At 39.4% G+C, this 15,352-nt stretch overlaps 1 protein-coding gene across 6 annotated transcripts in view; it reads right to left on the reverse strand.

Moving 5' to 3' along the window:
- Window positions 1-478: 478 nt before the first annotated feature.
- The window catches only part of DHRS3 (dehydrogenase/reductase 3), a 34,231-nt gene continuing 19,357 nt past the window's right edge, over window positions 479-15,352 (reverse strand). For 4 of the 6 annotated variants that reach the window (XM_040533926.1, XM_040533928.1, XM_040533929.1 and 1 more), the window contains exons 2-6: window positions 11,353-11,496; window positions 10,971-11,090; window positions 9,944-10,182; window positions 8,807-8,932; window positions 479-8,063 (exon numbers count right to left, since the gene is read on the reverse strand). In XM_040533926.1, coding sequence (XP_040389860.1) covers window positions 7,979-8,063; window positions 8,807-8,932; window positions 9,944-10,182; window positions 10,971-11,090; window positions 11,353-11,496 — 714 coding nt within the window. In that variant the 3' untranslated portion in view covers window positions 479-7,978. Of the gene's footprint in view, window positions 8,064-8,806; window positions 8,933-9,943; window positions 10,183-10,970; window positions 11,091-11,352; window positions 11,497-14,091; window positions 14,369-15,352 lie in introns of those variants that run through there. The other 2 variants (XR_005814188.1, XM_040533930.1) reach the window with 2 other exon arrangements.

A 15,352-nucleotide genomic window follows, 5' to 3' on the forward strand; every position in this document is an offset into this window, starting at 1 on the left:
CTCAGCATGGCTTCTATGGCTCATTCAAAAGAACGTCTTCTCTAAGAGGTCATTTGCAAAAATATCACTGAAGAAACGTAGAGTATAAATTCCTCTGTAGTACAAGATTAGAAGCCATGACAAATCTGGCTGAAAGATGAATCAGTTTTCAAGGAGAAGTACTGAAGATTGCAAGCTACCAGATTGCCTCACAGGAAACATGACATCTCTCTCATTTTTTTTTTTTTTCTTTTAATTGATGTAGGGAATGAGAGTTGTATGGAGTACTTGCCTGAATTAAAACTCAAATTATAATTTTTACATGAGAAAACTTGTAATTCTTTAACTTGTTTGAATGGAGAAGATATGTATAATGAAAATTATTTTTAAAACTGGAGTGAATGATGATGCATTGACTCTGTATGTTTAAAACTAATCAAAATGAGGTCAAAAGGCTCAATGCTGTAACTGTAATGATAGAACCAAAGCAGTCATTCTACTGACAGATTAAACATAGCTGTTTGCACATGACTTTTTTTTTTTTAATAGTTGTTTGTGTCATCATCAAATTCCTCCTGAAGAAATTCAAGGCTATAATTCATTTAATTTACATGCTTGTTAAACCTCACCTACGCCAATTGGACAACAAAGAAACTAAATGTGTTTGCTTCAAAAGTATGATAATAATTGATGTGGGTGAAGATGCTCTTTTTTGCATTTGAGAAACATGTCAGATAGCGGATACTGAATAGTCAAGAACATTAAAATATTAAAAGTTACAGACTATTCAGCTACCGAAGTACATACTATATTGCTTGCTGGTGCCAATCTCACTACTCTGTTTAGCATAGCCCTTAGAATGTCAATAAACTATTGTCCAGCTCTACAAGTATTCTCCATTACTTTAGAGCCCTGGTGACAGTCCAGAAGATACCACAAGGTATTTTATTCCTGGGAAAAAAAAAAAAAAAAAAAGCCAAGCAATAGCTGACAAATTGATTTGTGATTGTGTTTAATCCTATTGCTGATTTTAGTCACACTTTTCCTACTTTATTATTCACAGTGATAAATGTCACCTGACACCTTAAGAAATCAGCTAGAAGATGCTGTGACTTTTCTTTCAGGTACCTGAAAAAGTCTCCTCCATTATCTCAGGCTGACACTAAACCCAATAATTGCTTCAGTCTCTGATGGATGGATATTAAAAAAAAAAAAAAAAAAAGTATTTTTTTCTTCACTAAACAGCTGAGAGAGCAGAGACAATGAGCTTGTCACCTCCAGTATACTTGTAATAGGCAAAGTTGCAGGGGGTATAATGACAATGCAAGCCTCTTGTGAACTGACTTGACTATAGCATGTCTGCATGAAATCAGCATTCCCAGCAGGCTCCAGGAAGAGGAATTGTGTTTTCTGATCTCACTTGTTTTCCATTACAACCTTTTCCATCTTCTGTTAACATTCTTCTGAGATGAGCCCTTATTATTATAAACCCCTATTCCGTATGACAGCATTTTTCATATTGCCAAATATCCCAGAAATCATATCATGTCCGTTTTTATTTCTGTCCTCTCTCTGCATAAAGACACTAAATAGTTGACTTTCCTGGCAAAGATAGCAATGAATTGCCTCCTTTTCTCATACCTAATGTTAATATTGTGCTGGGGCAGTATCTGGGAGCACTCAATAGCAGTGCCCAAAGCAGAAGCAGCAGTTGGTGGCTATGCTGCAAAGTGCCTAACGCTAAATAGAGAAGACAAAGAGTTTCAGTCTGTGTGTTCACAATGCTCAATGTTTGCAAATGGTGATTCCAGGGAAGGAACTGGTCAGGGGTCAAATCTCAGTGGTGAACTGCTTTGGAGACATATAGGAAGTCAATTTGGGAAGGGTCATTTCCATACAGAGCCAGCAGGTTTCTAAGATTTCTAGATTTAGGTCAATGATGTTCAAGTACTGTTCATCTACATTAATTCTACATTGCTTGAGAAAATGCTTGGGGAAAATCTCAGAAGTAACATCACTTTTGTATTCTTTTCATTACCACTGGATTAACAGGGAAATTTCATTACTGAGGATGCCTCTCTGTGAGAAGCCTGCACAATACAGAGGCAGCTCTTTCGGATAAATAAAATTCAAATAACATAATTTTTTTGCATAAGGGAAAAAAAAAAAAAAGAAGTGAACCACATCTACCTAGTACTACTAGGTTAGCATGACTCCTGTGCAACCCGAAGAACCACATGTCCTAATACTTAGGCATGATAGATGACCTTTGCAGCTGTCTAAGAAAAAGTGAGTAGTGAGTCAAAAATGATCCTTCCTTGTTTTTACATAGATGGGTTTCTTCGCCTTCCTCAGAAAAAATAAAACAAGAGACAGCAAACCATAACTGGAGTATTTGGAGTGTTCTGAGCCAGCAAGATACAAAGTTAACAGACTGCTTTTTAGGGCATGGTGACCCACAGGAATAAACAGCAGTAACAAACTCTTTTTATAGACTTTGTATTTGGATGGAAATCACAATGCCCCTATTATTATACGACTTCAGGAATATACAGTGGAGTCTTGCCTCTGGCTGTTTAGGGCCACCACACTCCACCTAAGATTGTATCTATCCTCTGTTTTGTTTTCTCACGTACTTGCACTTGGTCACTCTGAGCTGTAATTAAGAGTGCTTCATTCCCTCACTTAAGGAGGAGCTGTTCTGTAGATTTGTGCAGAAAAGTCAGCATATAGATGTGGCTTATTTTTTTCTATGTTAATACGACGTGACACCCATAGCAAAGGTGAGCATATGTATAATATCTCGTTATGTTTCTGTTCAGATTTCTCTTCAGAAGAACAGGAATGGGCTCTGAGAATTCTTGCTACTTAAGACAGTGCTAGCACAATCTCCTTACTTTAAACTCAGATATGGGGCAAATGCTAACATAAGGAACTCATAAGCCTGATCTCTTTGGGAAGGTGTGAAGCTATAAATCGTCTCCTCAGAGGTCTATTCTTTTCAGTTGTATCCAGTCCACAGAGGCTAGATCAGTATGTTTCTGCTAAAGCCTTGAGGGCTTGAGGGATCTGTTACAGAAACAAAAGGGGGTGTATGTTTAAAGAAAAGAAGACAGGAGCAGGGAGAACTCTCTTATCATGAAACTGGCAACAGCAAAGTTGTGCCTTGTGTCTTCCATCTCTAGCCCCACATTGGGGTACCTGAGCCCCACCAAACCACGTCTGGTCTCTCTGAGACATTACCTTGCCGATCTGACTCTTCTCAAGAATGCAGAAAGGGTTGTTTCTGTTGAAACTGTCAACTCCGTGAAGGTATTGAAGTAAGGTATTGATGTGATCTCAGTAGAATAGAGGGTAGGAAGACAGTTTGTTGGTTGCTGAGGTGACTGAATTGCCAGCTTCCTGTGGGACACGCTGGATAAAAAGAGAATGAGCAGCAGGGAACAAGGTGAAGTTCAGGTTTTCTTCTTGCCTTTCTCCGAGTTGCCAAAGTGTGTGAGAGGTGCCTGCCACTATTCACAACCCTCTTTCAGAAAAGCACTCCAACAAAGAGTGTCCTGTTTACTGCTGACTGCAACTGCTGCTTGTGACTGACAGGGTTCGCTCAATTTCCGAACTCCAGCAGGCTGAGAAACAACACAAGACTGAGGATCTCAGCACCAGGGAGGTGCGAGCTGCAAAGACAATGCAGAATATCCTGGTTCTCAGAGTTGTTGTTTGTTTGGTGAAAAATGTGTAAAATGCATTTGACATAAGCTTGCTTTACCCCAAAAACTTATGAACAAGGGCTGTCAAAAAAGTGGCCATCGCCCAGATTTAATTTATTAAAGACACATGAAGAAATAAAAGCAAAATAGACGATCCAAGGTCACCCTGTATTCTTTTCTCAGCAGTCGAATGTCAGCTAGACGAAAACACTAGGCCGAATTCACGTCTGCTACAAACAGATGTGTTCTCTTTGAAATAAATGCACCCACTTACACTGTGCCTGCATTAAGTCTGTTAGTGGGCTTTTATGAGATTTGGCAAGTGTAATGCTATCTGTTAATATCTCAAGGTGGGAGTGTTCAGGGAGTTGTCTGAAAGGCTTGCAAGACTAGATCTGGTCATATCCACCCACACTAATTAACACATTACATAAAAGTACAACAAGTTTCTCTTTGCAAACAGTAGAATCGCTTGCCCAGGCACTTTCTGTGATTCTAGAAGAATTATTGTGATGGACTCTGTCACTTTTTAACCTCAATAAAACAGTGCATGGGTAGGTAGGGTTTAGTTCCCACTTTCAGGGCTCACTCCTCTTTTCTTCATCCTCCTAAAAATACCATACAGCAGGAAGGATCTTTTTAAAGTTTACCAAGGTTGCATGAAGGCATGAGATTATTTTTTTTTAATTAAAAAAAAAATATAAATACAAAATCAATAAAAATCAGATTTACTTACAAATGACTCCTTCCAGCCTTTCCCTCTCTCCCCCTACCCTGACTTGCTAATTATGAAAATTCCTTGGTACAAATACCAGATTTTGAAACCACCTGGAACTGAAAATATTTAAAATTTAAATAGAGGGTCATTTAAATACAGGGTCTTTTCATTTAAATAAGGGGTCTTTTTATGTCAGGACAATGCATGTCCCACAATGACTACCATTTCTTTATCATCATTCCAATTTTAAAACAGCAGCAATCTCCTGTATATAAACTACAGTAAGGGCCTTTTAATTCATAGATTGGAGCAAGTAAAACCTGAAGAACTTACCTAATTTCATACGAAACCTCTGTGACCTGCTCCTACAGCTTCACCTTGATTCCTCCAGCTGCATAATAAATACATACCCTGATTTAGATTTAGTCCAGACCCTTTGTATGACATCTGGCTTCAAGATGGTGGCACTGAAAAGTGCAGTAATGACACAGGAATACAGAAGGAAAAAAAAAAAAAGTTTAGTGGAGTGGAAAGCAGGAGGCAGTGGAGAGAGCAGGGAAAACCAGAATTAAAATAAGTCAAAGGGCGGAAATGCCTTTGAGAAGGCCTTAGGCTTCTACAAAGCTTGTCCACATTTGCAGCACTTCAAAATTACCCAATACCAACCTTATGTGCAAAGGGACAGCAGACCTCAGCAGGCATTCCAGAGGCTTTCTTTTAAAAAACAAAAAAACCCCTCTTCATATGTATTCATCCAGACTTGCAAGTATCTCACTGTATGTAGAGCATTCTATCTCGCAACATTCACAAGTGAAGAAACTCTCTTACCCAACTCTTCCTTACTATCTGAAAAGCAAAGTCAATGTTTTCCTCATTATTTTCTGTTTGCTGCATACCTCTCCCCCACTGTGACTGCTATTTGACCTGCTGTCCGCTCAGAGACCCTGAGGGAAAGAGAGAGGGAAGTGTGCATGTGTGTGTGTATGAGAGGAGTGAGACGATGAGTCTCTGCTACATTCTGACTTGTTTATATTCATTAGAAAGAAATCAACAGCACTTAGTATGTAAGACAAGCTCTGAAGATAGGGAACATCTTTTATGCAGTGCAGAGAAAGAGCAGATTCATGTAAGGGACAGGATTTGGAGATGAGTGGAGAATGCACTTCAATGTGTGCACTACTTTTTAACCTCACTTTTGCATTAGGATGTCATTAATGAATAGAGTCTCAACATAAAGGTTTGATTTAAGGAGGACACTGTGAGGTGTCCTGTTTCACCAGTTCTGTTTGCTGTCACATCTACAAGCCTGGCATTCCTGACTGTGGTCAATGAGAAAACAGAAAGGATGACAGTGCCTAAGGTGAGGAATCATCCTTTCCTTTCCCATGGGTCTCTTGGTTAAGTGTAGTACCTTCGTATTCCTGGCAGATCCTGGAAGAGTTCTCCCCTCATTGCAGCTGTGTTTTCAATGAAATAGGTTTCCTCTCAAAAATTGACAAAAAATGAAGCTGAAAGCATCTATTAGAGTGGGCATCAAAATCACAGAGATCAAAGTTTCATCCTCTCCAGACAGCCTCAGACATCTAGGAATTCAAAACAAAACTCCATTGTAAGAAACCGTGTCAAAGCTGGCACAGTGCTACAGCTTGTATGTTCTGCACTCAGAAGGAAAGCACTGACCTAGAGAGAACTCCTCAAAGTACCCGTGCAGGCAAAGGGGCTTGCATCAATGACATTTTTTGCAATATCTTCCTCTTGAACTGCTTAAGAAGAGATACATCTACTGATTTGTAGTAAGGATCAGGCCTTCAGATTTTAACATTCACATCATTGCTTCTAAGTAGTTGATCTCCATTCTACAGGGCAGAGCCAAAGAAACATCTCGAATGCAGCTCACAGCTTTTTTGCTGGAACTCAGATCTCTGTAAGAAATTATAGATTGCAACCTTTGAGGTATCTGTTTTTTCCTTTTTTTTTTTTCCTTTTTAAAATTTTTGCATAAAACCTTTCTATAGCGTGTTCCATTTGAATTTGTTGAGCATTTGACAAACATTAAGGTAGTAAGACAACTTTTGAGGTAGGGGAACACTAGAAATATCTGTTTTGCAGGTCAAGGTGCACCTTGAGATTATCATCTTGCCCGGGGTCACACAGGACATCTGAAATAAGGCCAAAATTCAAGCCAGGAGTGCTAACTTTACTCCTGTACTTTAACCATGGGGCTTTCCTTCAGACGCTTCATTCAGGTGTTCTCCAGTCCCGCTTGCTACGTTCCTGTATTGCAATTACATTAATGCCTCTTAGTGGTGTTCTGATTTGTTTCGATTACATTACTGTGCCTAGTGTTGCACGCTGCATCTGGCACAGGAATGCAGTGTTGCTCTTACTGGGCTGTCAAAGAGAGTATATCATTACAAAAATAAATAATGTCTAGCTGCTTCTGGCATTTCAGTCCAAGCAATAGTTATCACTTTTGGCTGATTATCACTTTTGACATATCAGTGCCCGATTCAATGTCCCTAAAAACAATGGGTATATTCCCAGTTGAATTCAACGTGCATTTAATCAGATCTTTGCTAACTGTGCTTCCAAACTTCACATTTCATGAGCACTACAGTACTGTCTCTTCTATTTTCAGAGAATTATTCCACTTATTTCATTGTGCAGATTGATACAATGGATTTTACTCTCTATGGATTGTCAGTGAATGTGTGTTTGTACAAGAAGGCTCTAGCTGTAGTTCTAGATTTAGTTCATTCCCAATCTGATGCTGCCTACATGCGTGGCAATCTGGGATTAATGCTAAAATATATATATATTTTCATCATAAATGAACAAAAATATTCAGAAAGACAATTAAATTTCATATATGAGCTCACTGATGGAATCTTCCACTATTCAAACTGTATGCTCTCCTGACTGAGCATCCCCCTCCAGCCCTCACAGGTGCAGTAAGACAGGTTTCCTGGACACAGAACAGTCCTTCTGAGAGGAGATCTGGGTGGCCTTTAACAAAGAAAACAGCAGTTTGCTCCACAGCTTGCTCCTTCCTTGACATGAGCTGGGAGCAGCTTCATCAACGTCAAGTGAAGGAAGGGAAGGAAGCTTCCATTAAATGTCCATAACTTGTAGTTCTTCAAACTATTTTTTAAGTTTCCCATTCAAAAAGCTGAAATGAAATCATAATCAATTTGCAATTGCAGTTCCTCTGAAGAGAATGCATAAAGTCTGGGGTGTGATGTGCTGCCTCTCAGCTGAGACAGCTTACAGACACTTTAAAAACAAAAATTACATCTTAAACCTATAAGTAGATTTAACAATTGAACTCTAAAGAATTAAACATCATATAAACATTTCACGCTTTTGTTTTTTTCTTTCCAAGGTTCCATAGTCTAGTCATTCAATCCTGTGCAAAGGTCATGTTACTATGGATATGACCTGCAAGAAATGTGTTGCCTCAAAGCAGCGCAAGTCACATGAACAGGCTAAAAGCCAAGACTGCTGATTCACAGTCTTGTCAGGATTTTCATGCTTGTGTTGGTTTCGCTGAAGAATAGTCCTTCCACCACCAAGTCTATGTTCGGCCTTTAAAAGTGTTCATGCAGGTGTAGCTTCCAGAAAACTTGTGGATTTCTTCAAGTGCTGCCTGAGGGAGAATGCTGCAGGAGAAACAGAAAGAAAATAAGCAGACCAGACAAACCTTTTAGTCTATTCCAAAAAGAGGAGGTGTAAATATGTATACGTGTCTTTCTTGTTCAGCATGCAGTATTGTAATTATTTTTGACAGAAATCTCAATGTCTTGTTTCAGTTCCTGACCAAAACAGGTTTTGCAAAGACTTTGGTGCAAACTTGCATGGAAGCACGTTTTTAAATGTCTTTTGTATTCAGTTGTATCGGGATATGAAGTTATGACTTTCTTTCCTTAGGCAATTTAAAATTCCTTTCCTAATCATATAGAAAAATGTTTTTGACAGTTTCACGGCTTTAACAACGTTCTCTAAATACAATTGTGATATACATACTTTATTGTACAGAAATCCTTTACAATACAAAGCACAGAGTCCAAAGAGTGGCTTACTAAATCAAAATCAACTTAATGCATATGTTAGTTGTTAAGAAATTTCTCAGATATCAGTTCCAAACTCAGGAAACAGAATTTTGGGAGTGAAACTCATTTCATAAAGGGGGTACTTTATGAAACAGGTACAGCAAGAAAATCTGCCATAAGAACCTCAAAAAGTTTTCCCTCTTTTGCTTCTGACTCTCCTGGGAAGGGATGAATTGGTCTGATCCTGATCATCAGGTAACAGTCAAACTGAGGTTTGCCTTGGTGGACAGCAAGGATTGTAAGTCAATCTTGCCTAACTAGCAAGGCTATTGCTGGGCAAGAGAAATACTTACCTTTTTAGGATGACAAGAACATGCATCGTCCATGGAAGGAGCAGGAAGGCTTGATTCATCTGCACGGCTTCTACTGTCCTCCTAGCCACAGTCTCTGGCTTGAGAGGAGGAAAAAGATTAGGGAACCTGAATAAATAAAGTAAAAAATAAAATAATTATTTGTTAACCAAGCTCCTTCTTTAAGATATCACTGTCCAAGTCCTGTTATTCACTGAGTTTTCATTGGCTACTGGCGTTCAGACATCCCCCAAAGCAGGCTGGAAGTAGCAGAGAAGTGTATGAAGTCCTGTTCCAACCTGTACTATTACTAAGTTAGCTAAATAGTTAAGGAATGTGCATGTTGGTGCCTTTAGGATGAAGTGGCAGAGAGTATTCAGGACCTTGACTCAGGGACTTTCTTAAATTGTCTGCAAACCAATGCCAAATGCTGTCTCTTCAGTGTTGGTGTTCTTCCTCTCTGCCGCGCTTAGCTTGGTTCAAATTCTTGACAGGTGAAAGACGAGTATTCTCCCTCCTTGCTTTTAGTACCAAACACAAGGCTTTTCCTGGCTCCTACAGTGGCTTGACACTGCATATTTCCTTGACTAAGAGAGCTCAAACTAACAGGTTATTTTGCCGATTGTAAAAGATTAATTTGGTCTGCTTTTTTTTTTTTTTTTTAATTTAGCTTGGTCTCTTAGATAGAGGTAAAAAGGAGGTAGTGACAGCCTTACTTCAGTAAATGGATCTCATTCCCTTTAGTGGGAAAGAATTGAGTATTTCAGTGGATAAAGAAGGAATTTGTACCTTTAATTCTCAAGTAATTTGTAGACTGCTCCTTTTTGAATGACCTCAATTTTCAGATTGCCTACCCTCCCTCTCTAGTGGCTGCAAATGGCCCAAATACACCCAGAGAAAAATAGCTTTCAGATTTCTCGGTAGAAGCAAATGTCTCACACAGTACAGGCAGGCTGTACGAATATGCCAGCAAACTGAGGGAACCAGTCTGATGAGTCCCAGGTGGCCTAGAGTGACCCTCTGTTCCCAGGCAGCCAAATGAGACATCAAATTCTCTTAACTAAATGAAGCATTAATTAGGAGTGTATTCTGATGATTCATTTAAAATGAGACGCTTTATTCTAGTTCCCCTGGACTGACCTGATTCTCATGCCCTGAAACATCTCTGTGCTCGTGTGGAAGGGCAGGACTGTTGTGGCATTCACTCCAGGACAGTCTAGCAGCCCCAAGGTCAGGCTCTCCATAAAGGCAAAGGACGAGGCTTTGGAGGTGCAATAGTCAATGGCACCAGGGATGGCTGACAAGGCTAGGACAGAGTTCAGGCAAACAATGTGTCCATTCTGCAACTCCAGCATCCTTGGCAGGAATGCTTTGGTGGTCTGAAGAACAACACAGGGAAAAAAAAAAAAAAAAAAAAAGGTTTGCTCAGCAGAGATACAACAAAAACAATAGTTACTTAGGTACTGAAAAAATAAGGTGACAAAGAGACAAGTTAAACTGCACTGTCTTTTAACTTAGGAAAGGAGTGGGAGAGGGCCTTGTTGCCTTGCATTCTCTGTAAGCTTTTAAACAGGCAAAGTTTGCGTAAAAAAAAACGGAATCTTTTCTAGAGCAGATGTAAGCAGTGCCCACAGATAAAGGCCACAAACAGAATGCTTTGTATTTTAAAAACATGTTGTAGAGGATAAAGTTTTCAGTGAAGTGATGAAATCACAAGAAGCTATTTTTTTTATTACTATTATCTAATTCTGAATGGAATGAGTTTCCTTCCCAAACAAGGCAGTCTCATGCTCCTCTCATGCTCCATACACATCACTGTATAGACAACTCTCATCTATGACCTCAGGATTTCTCAAAAGACATCAGATATTTTGCTGGAAATCACAAAACGCGGATACAAGGGCTTTGAATGCTATGCTACTGGAAGCTTTTAATGTGGTATTTTAGAAGTAGCTGAAATCCATTTGAGAGAACCTGTCAAACTAAATCTTTTTTAGACTTCTTTCCTCTGGCCTTTGACCCTCATACTGTGTTTCCTGCTTCCATGTCAAACTGATTTTACCAAGCATCACTTAGAAAGACCTTGTAGCAGCCACGTGTTTACTGGCTGTTATCTGTCACTCTCATTCCCAAGTCTGAATACATGAGATACGAGAGCTTATCTTACCCAGAACTGTCCTAGGGTGTTTATATGTTGTGATTTGAGCAGTGCATCGTCATCACTGTCCATCAGGCTTTTACCATGGACCACAGCAGCATTGTTCACTAGGATAGTGATATCGCCCACCTGCAAAAAAGCACACGACTTGTTATAACTAATATCTCTCCTCACAGATCAGCAGTTACTATTATATCTGAATACTCCCTTATTTTCATAGCTTTTGGCGTTTTTGCCTGCAGGCCGTGTAAATCTTCTGAATCACTTAAAACAGATAGCTGGACTTTGTACAATATAATCTGGAGGGCTACCTTTTTTCCAAAGACAGCGTTTTTCCTCATCAAAGAATTGCTAATTTCTGCCTGCACGCACTGTTTCCACACACACTAACCTTCTCCCGCACAGCTTTGGCTTGCCGATAGACCTCCTCTCGGTTTCCTACATCACAAATGAAATAATGGCATTCTGTCCCCATCATCCTGATTTCCTCTGTGGTCTCCTTCAGGCATTTCTCAGTTCGACCCCACAGGATGATCTGCAGCAAAAAACTTTTGTTAGAGCCAAACTGCTTCAAATTTGAAATAATTAAAACATGCTTCTAACTTCAACAGTTAGATGAACATCTTTGATGTGTTTTCACTGCCAGTCCCTGTTGCATTGTTTCATTTAAGACTAACAATGACTTTGTATTACATGGAGGTAGGACTTCAGTATGGTGGTGGTAGATGGATCCCACTGTTGATACTCTGTTTACAGGTTGTTTACAAGCAACACAATAGCTACAACAAAAAATCAGATCTTTAGCCTAACACAACAAATATACAAAACACTTGGCAGATTTTCTCCGTCATGAAATTTCGTATCTATCCCTGTTTTTGCTAGACACAGTCACACACAGAAAGATAACTTTTAATGCTAAAATAACTGACCTTCCTGTATATCTGGTATGTTACTTATTTCTGGTTCTACACATGGAGATAGCATCTGCTCTGCAGTAAAACATTCTTTTTTCAGCATATGACAGGTAACAATTTGCAATGCTGACTGTTTGCAGGCTGGTGTCCTAGCTGCATTTTAAACAAGAGGTTCATGCTAATCCAAATATTTAAATGAGAGATTTCAAGCATTCATTTATTTTGCAACTAATGCACGTAAGATTTCATTTGCTACTCCCAAACACTGTAAAACTGATACAATAGTTCCTGTACAAAGAACAATACTGGATATCCAAGGAAACAAGACACTCAAATTGTATAGCATGGATTCGGTGTATAAGGAAGACATAACGAATGCAACCCTATCTGTGTTTCTGCACTACCACAGAAGTCAGAAATAGAAACAACCTGAAATGTTACCAGGTTCATTAACTGTCACTGTAGGGTTTTACCCAGTATGATTTTTCCAAGTGAGACAACAAGGTTAGTCTCAAGTATAAAATGGTGTTTCCCCCACTATCTTTAAACTATTAATCTACAGCTAAACAGATTTAACCAAGTTATTTTTTCGTAGTGCATGTAACATTTTCTATTTCTTTTAAAGCTGAAAAAGAATATAATTCTGTCTCTATTCCCTAAGACACCTATATATGAATCAGTCTATCCTTTTTGCTCTTCAAACTACAGCCTTCTCAGTACTCATCACGTTATGAATGGTTGGTCACTTGTCATTCTGCAAAAAATAAACTACCGAATGAAGTCTGTTACCAGAATAATCTGACTGCTCTGTGATTCAAACAGCAGGATCCAAAAGAGAAAGAACAAAAGATGGCTACTGCTCACAACTGCAATTTAGGACAATGCAATTTTTTTCACAGTAGGTTGCATTCATAATGCAAAAATACTATTTGGTACTATAATTGAGGACATTCACATAATCAAATGCAAGTTTACTCTGATCAGGGAACTGGGAAAATGGACCTTGAAAATGGAAACAGTTTTGTTGCTCTCGGAATGGTGTTATTTCCAGGCAGTGGCCTTATCACCTGTGATCCAGGACTATAGTCGTTTCCTATATCACTGGGTACTGAGTATGAATCTGACTGTTATATTGATTTTTATGGTTAAAAAGAAGTATACTTAAAACTTTAAAAATTTAATAATCTTTAAGTTTTCCAAAAGTTGAAAGAACAGTGGAAAAAAACTCTAAATTACATCACTGCTTATAACCAAATCCCTACAATTAACTTAATATCAGCAGAATAAGCATAAAAAATTAGGACCTGCGGTGTTCCCTTCCCACAATGAATGCCTTGTAGAAAGCTTTAACACGCTTATTTTTAAGGACTAGTTAAGCCTATCTCATAACTGGTACTAAAACTAATTTCTGGCAGGGTCAAAGAGCTCTTCCAGTACGACTAAGCAAGGCTGAAACCCAAAAACCTTTAGCAAAGCTAAAGCCTCATCCCATTTCCTAAGTGAGTTAAATTTACAACAAACCCCATTTGTAAATCATTGGTGCATCTCTAAACACACCAACGAACTAGCGAGTTGGTTCACCAGAAATGTCAGAGAGAGTATAATTATGTCAGAGCCATTTCATGGGAAACCTTAACTCAGATGATCTCATTTTCAAGGGAAAAGCTGTGTCCAGACTAAAAAGCTGTAAGAAAGCATATAGCTAAAAATTTGGCTTGTGTACTGGCCTGTCTTCGAAAGCCTCAACATAACACCACTGGCCATCGGGCTTTGGCATCTACACAAAGCTTGTAAAACTGAAGACCGTTTACATGCTCCTGCGCTCAGAGCTAGACTAGGTGATATTTTGTATGCCTACTCTGCAGACTTCAAGGGAAATCAAGAACCTGTGAGAAATTTCACAAGCTTTCAGGAAATATTTACAAAATACTGTTCAACTGTAACTGTAACTGCACACAGTCACTTGCTCTCTTTCACAACCTACATCTCTGTGGAAAGGGGAGGAGAAACACTACAAACTGTCAACATAAGCATCAAGTTTGATGTGCAGCCTTTGTATCAGTGTGGACTTCAGCCTCTCAGCAGGATTGGATCAGTTAAGTGCAGCAAAATCTGCCAAGCTGAAGAGTGATGGAAGGTAGAGCAGGAAGAAGAGAGGGGAGTAACAAGGTATCAGACAAGGGGAGTAAATAAGGCAAGAAATGGACCTCACATACCCAGCACTCCAGGCTTTCCCTCTGCTATTGCAAAATAAAAAGTAGGTCCTTCGCTCTTCACTTTCATCTGTTTCAAACATCCACACAGCCCCTATTCCCCAGAGCTGCCACTGATGCATTGAATGTCAGGAAACATACATGGAAGAACAGTTAAGCAAAGGATGACCTGTCAAAGGAACATCTGTCTGTGATGCAACTCTTGGACATAACATTTTTTATGCCCCAACAGTTACTTGGGGACCTCTAATATCCTACAGGCAACTCTTGCAAGGTGACCCCATTAAAATTTGGGCCATCTGGGGAAGACAATTTGCTGGTTATCCTGCTGACAGCATTAACTTCAGTACTGATTTTTTTCCATGGGAAGTTTTCATGTCCTTGATACTGTTCACACTCAGGTGAAGGCTTCAGCCTGTGTAAGAGACAAACAGTAAATAAAAGACCATTCTTTCAGGAGAGGTGAAAGTTCCCTAACGACACAGTGGGAAGTGAGGTTTCCTGCCGTCATTTGTGCTACTTTTTACAGGCATATAAAACTCCAAACTCAATACAACATGCTTTCGGTCCAAATTCAAGCTTGAATGCTCCTACAAGATCATATGAGATGTTCAATTCCTTCCTTACATCTAATTCTTACAAATTAAACTGGCACAGGCTTCACTCTGGTCTGCTAGGATTTCAGGCCTTATAGAGAGACAAGACTTCCAATGGCTGCATTAGCCTCACAGTTGGGGTTTCTTTCATTCCCCAACTCCACCTTTACAGAGAGCTTTGGCTTGGGTTTCTATGCAGGCAATATTTCTGTCTTGTTTTCTTGCTTGCCACAGTTTTACCACTGTTCCTTAGCCCTCCTTTAGGTCCTGTTGCCTCCTGAGGAGATTTTCTACAAACTTAGAACTAAGCCCTCTGGTCTCCTGAATTCACCTCCTTCTGCAGGATCTGCAATTTGACAATTTGCTGTTTGGCACTCGTAAAGTTGTGTTATTTGTTATATTATTAGCTATTCTCACTATGCCACTCAACCAAACAGCTTACGAGTCGGATCACTCATGTTTTCAATGCTCCTGAACAAAAAGTTTTGCTTGCTGTTGAACAGATGAATGGTTGTGGGGCTGGGACTGTTTTGTTCTTGCCTGCAAGCTCCAGCTCTGCGCTGTTGGCACATTGCTTCCCTTTACACTCACTGCATCCTTTGCTCAGCCAACATCAAGAAAGCTTTAGTTTACCTTTATTCTCCTCTCCTTAGGATCTGAGGGTTCTG

The sequence above is a fragment of the Cygnus olor genome, chromosome 21 (genome assembly GCF_009769625.2).
Source record: "Cygnus olor isolate bCygOlo1 chromosome 21, bCygOlo1.pri.v2, whole genome shotgun sequence".
Taxonomy (NCBI): Eukaryota; Metazoa; Chordata; class Aves; order Anseriformes; family Anatidae; genus Cygnus; species Cygnus olor.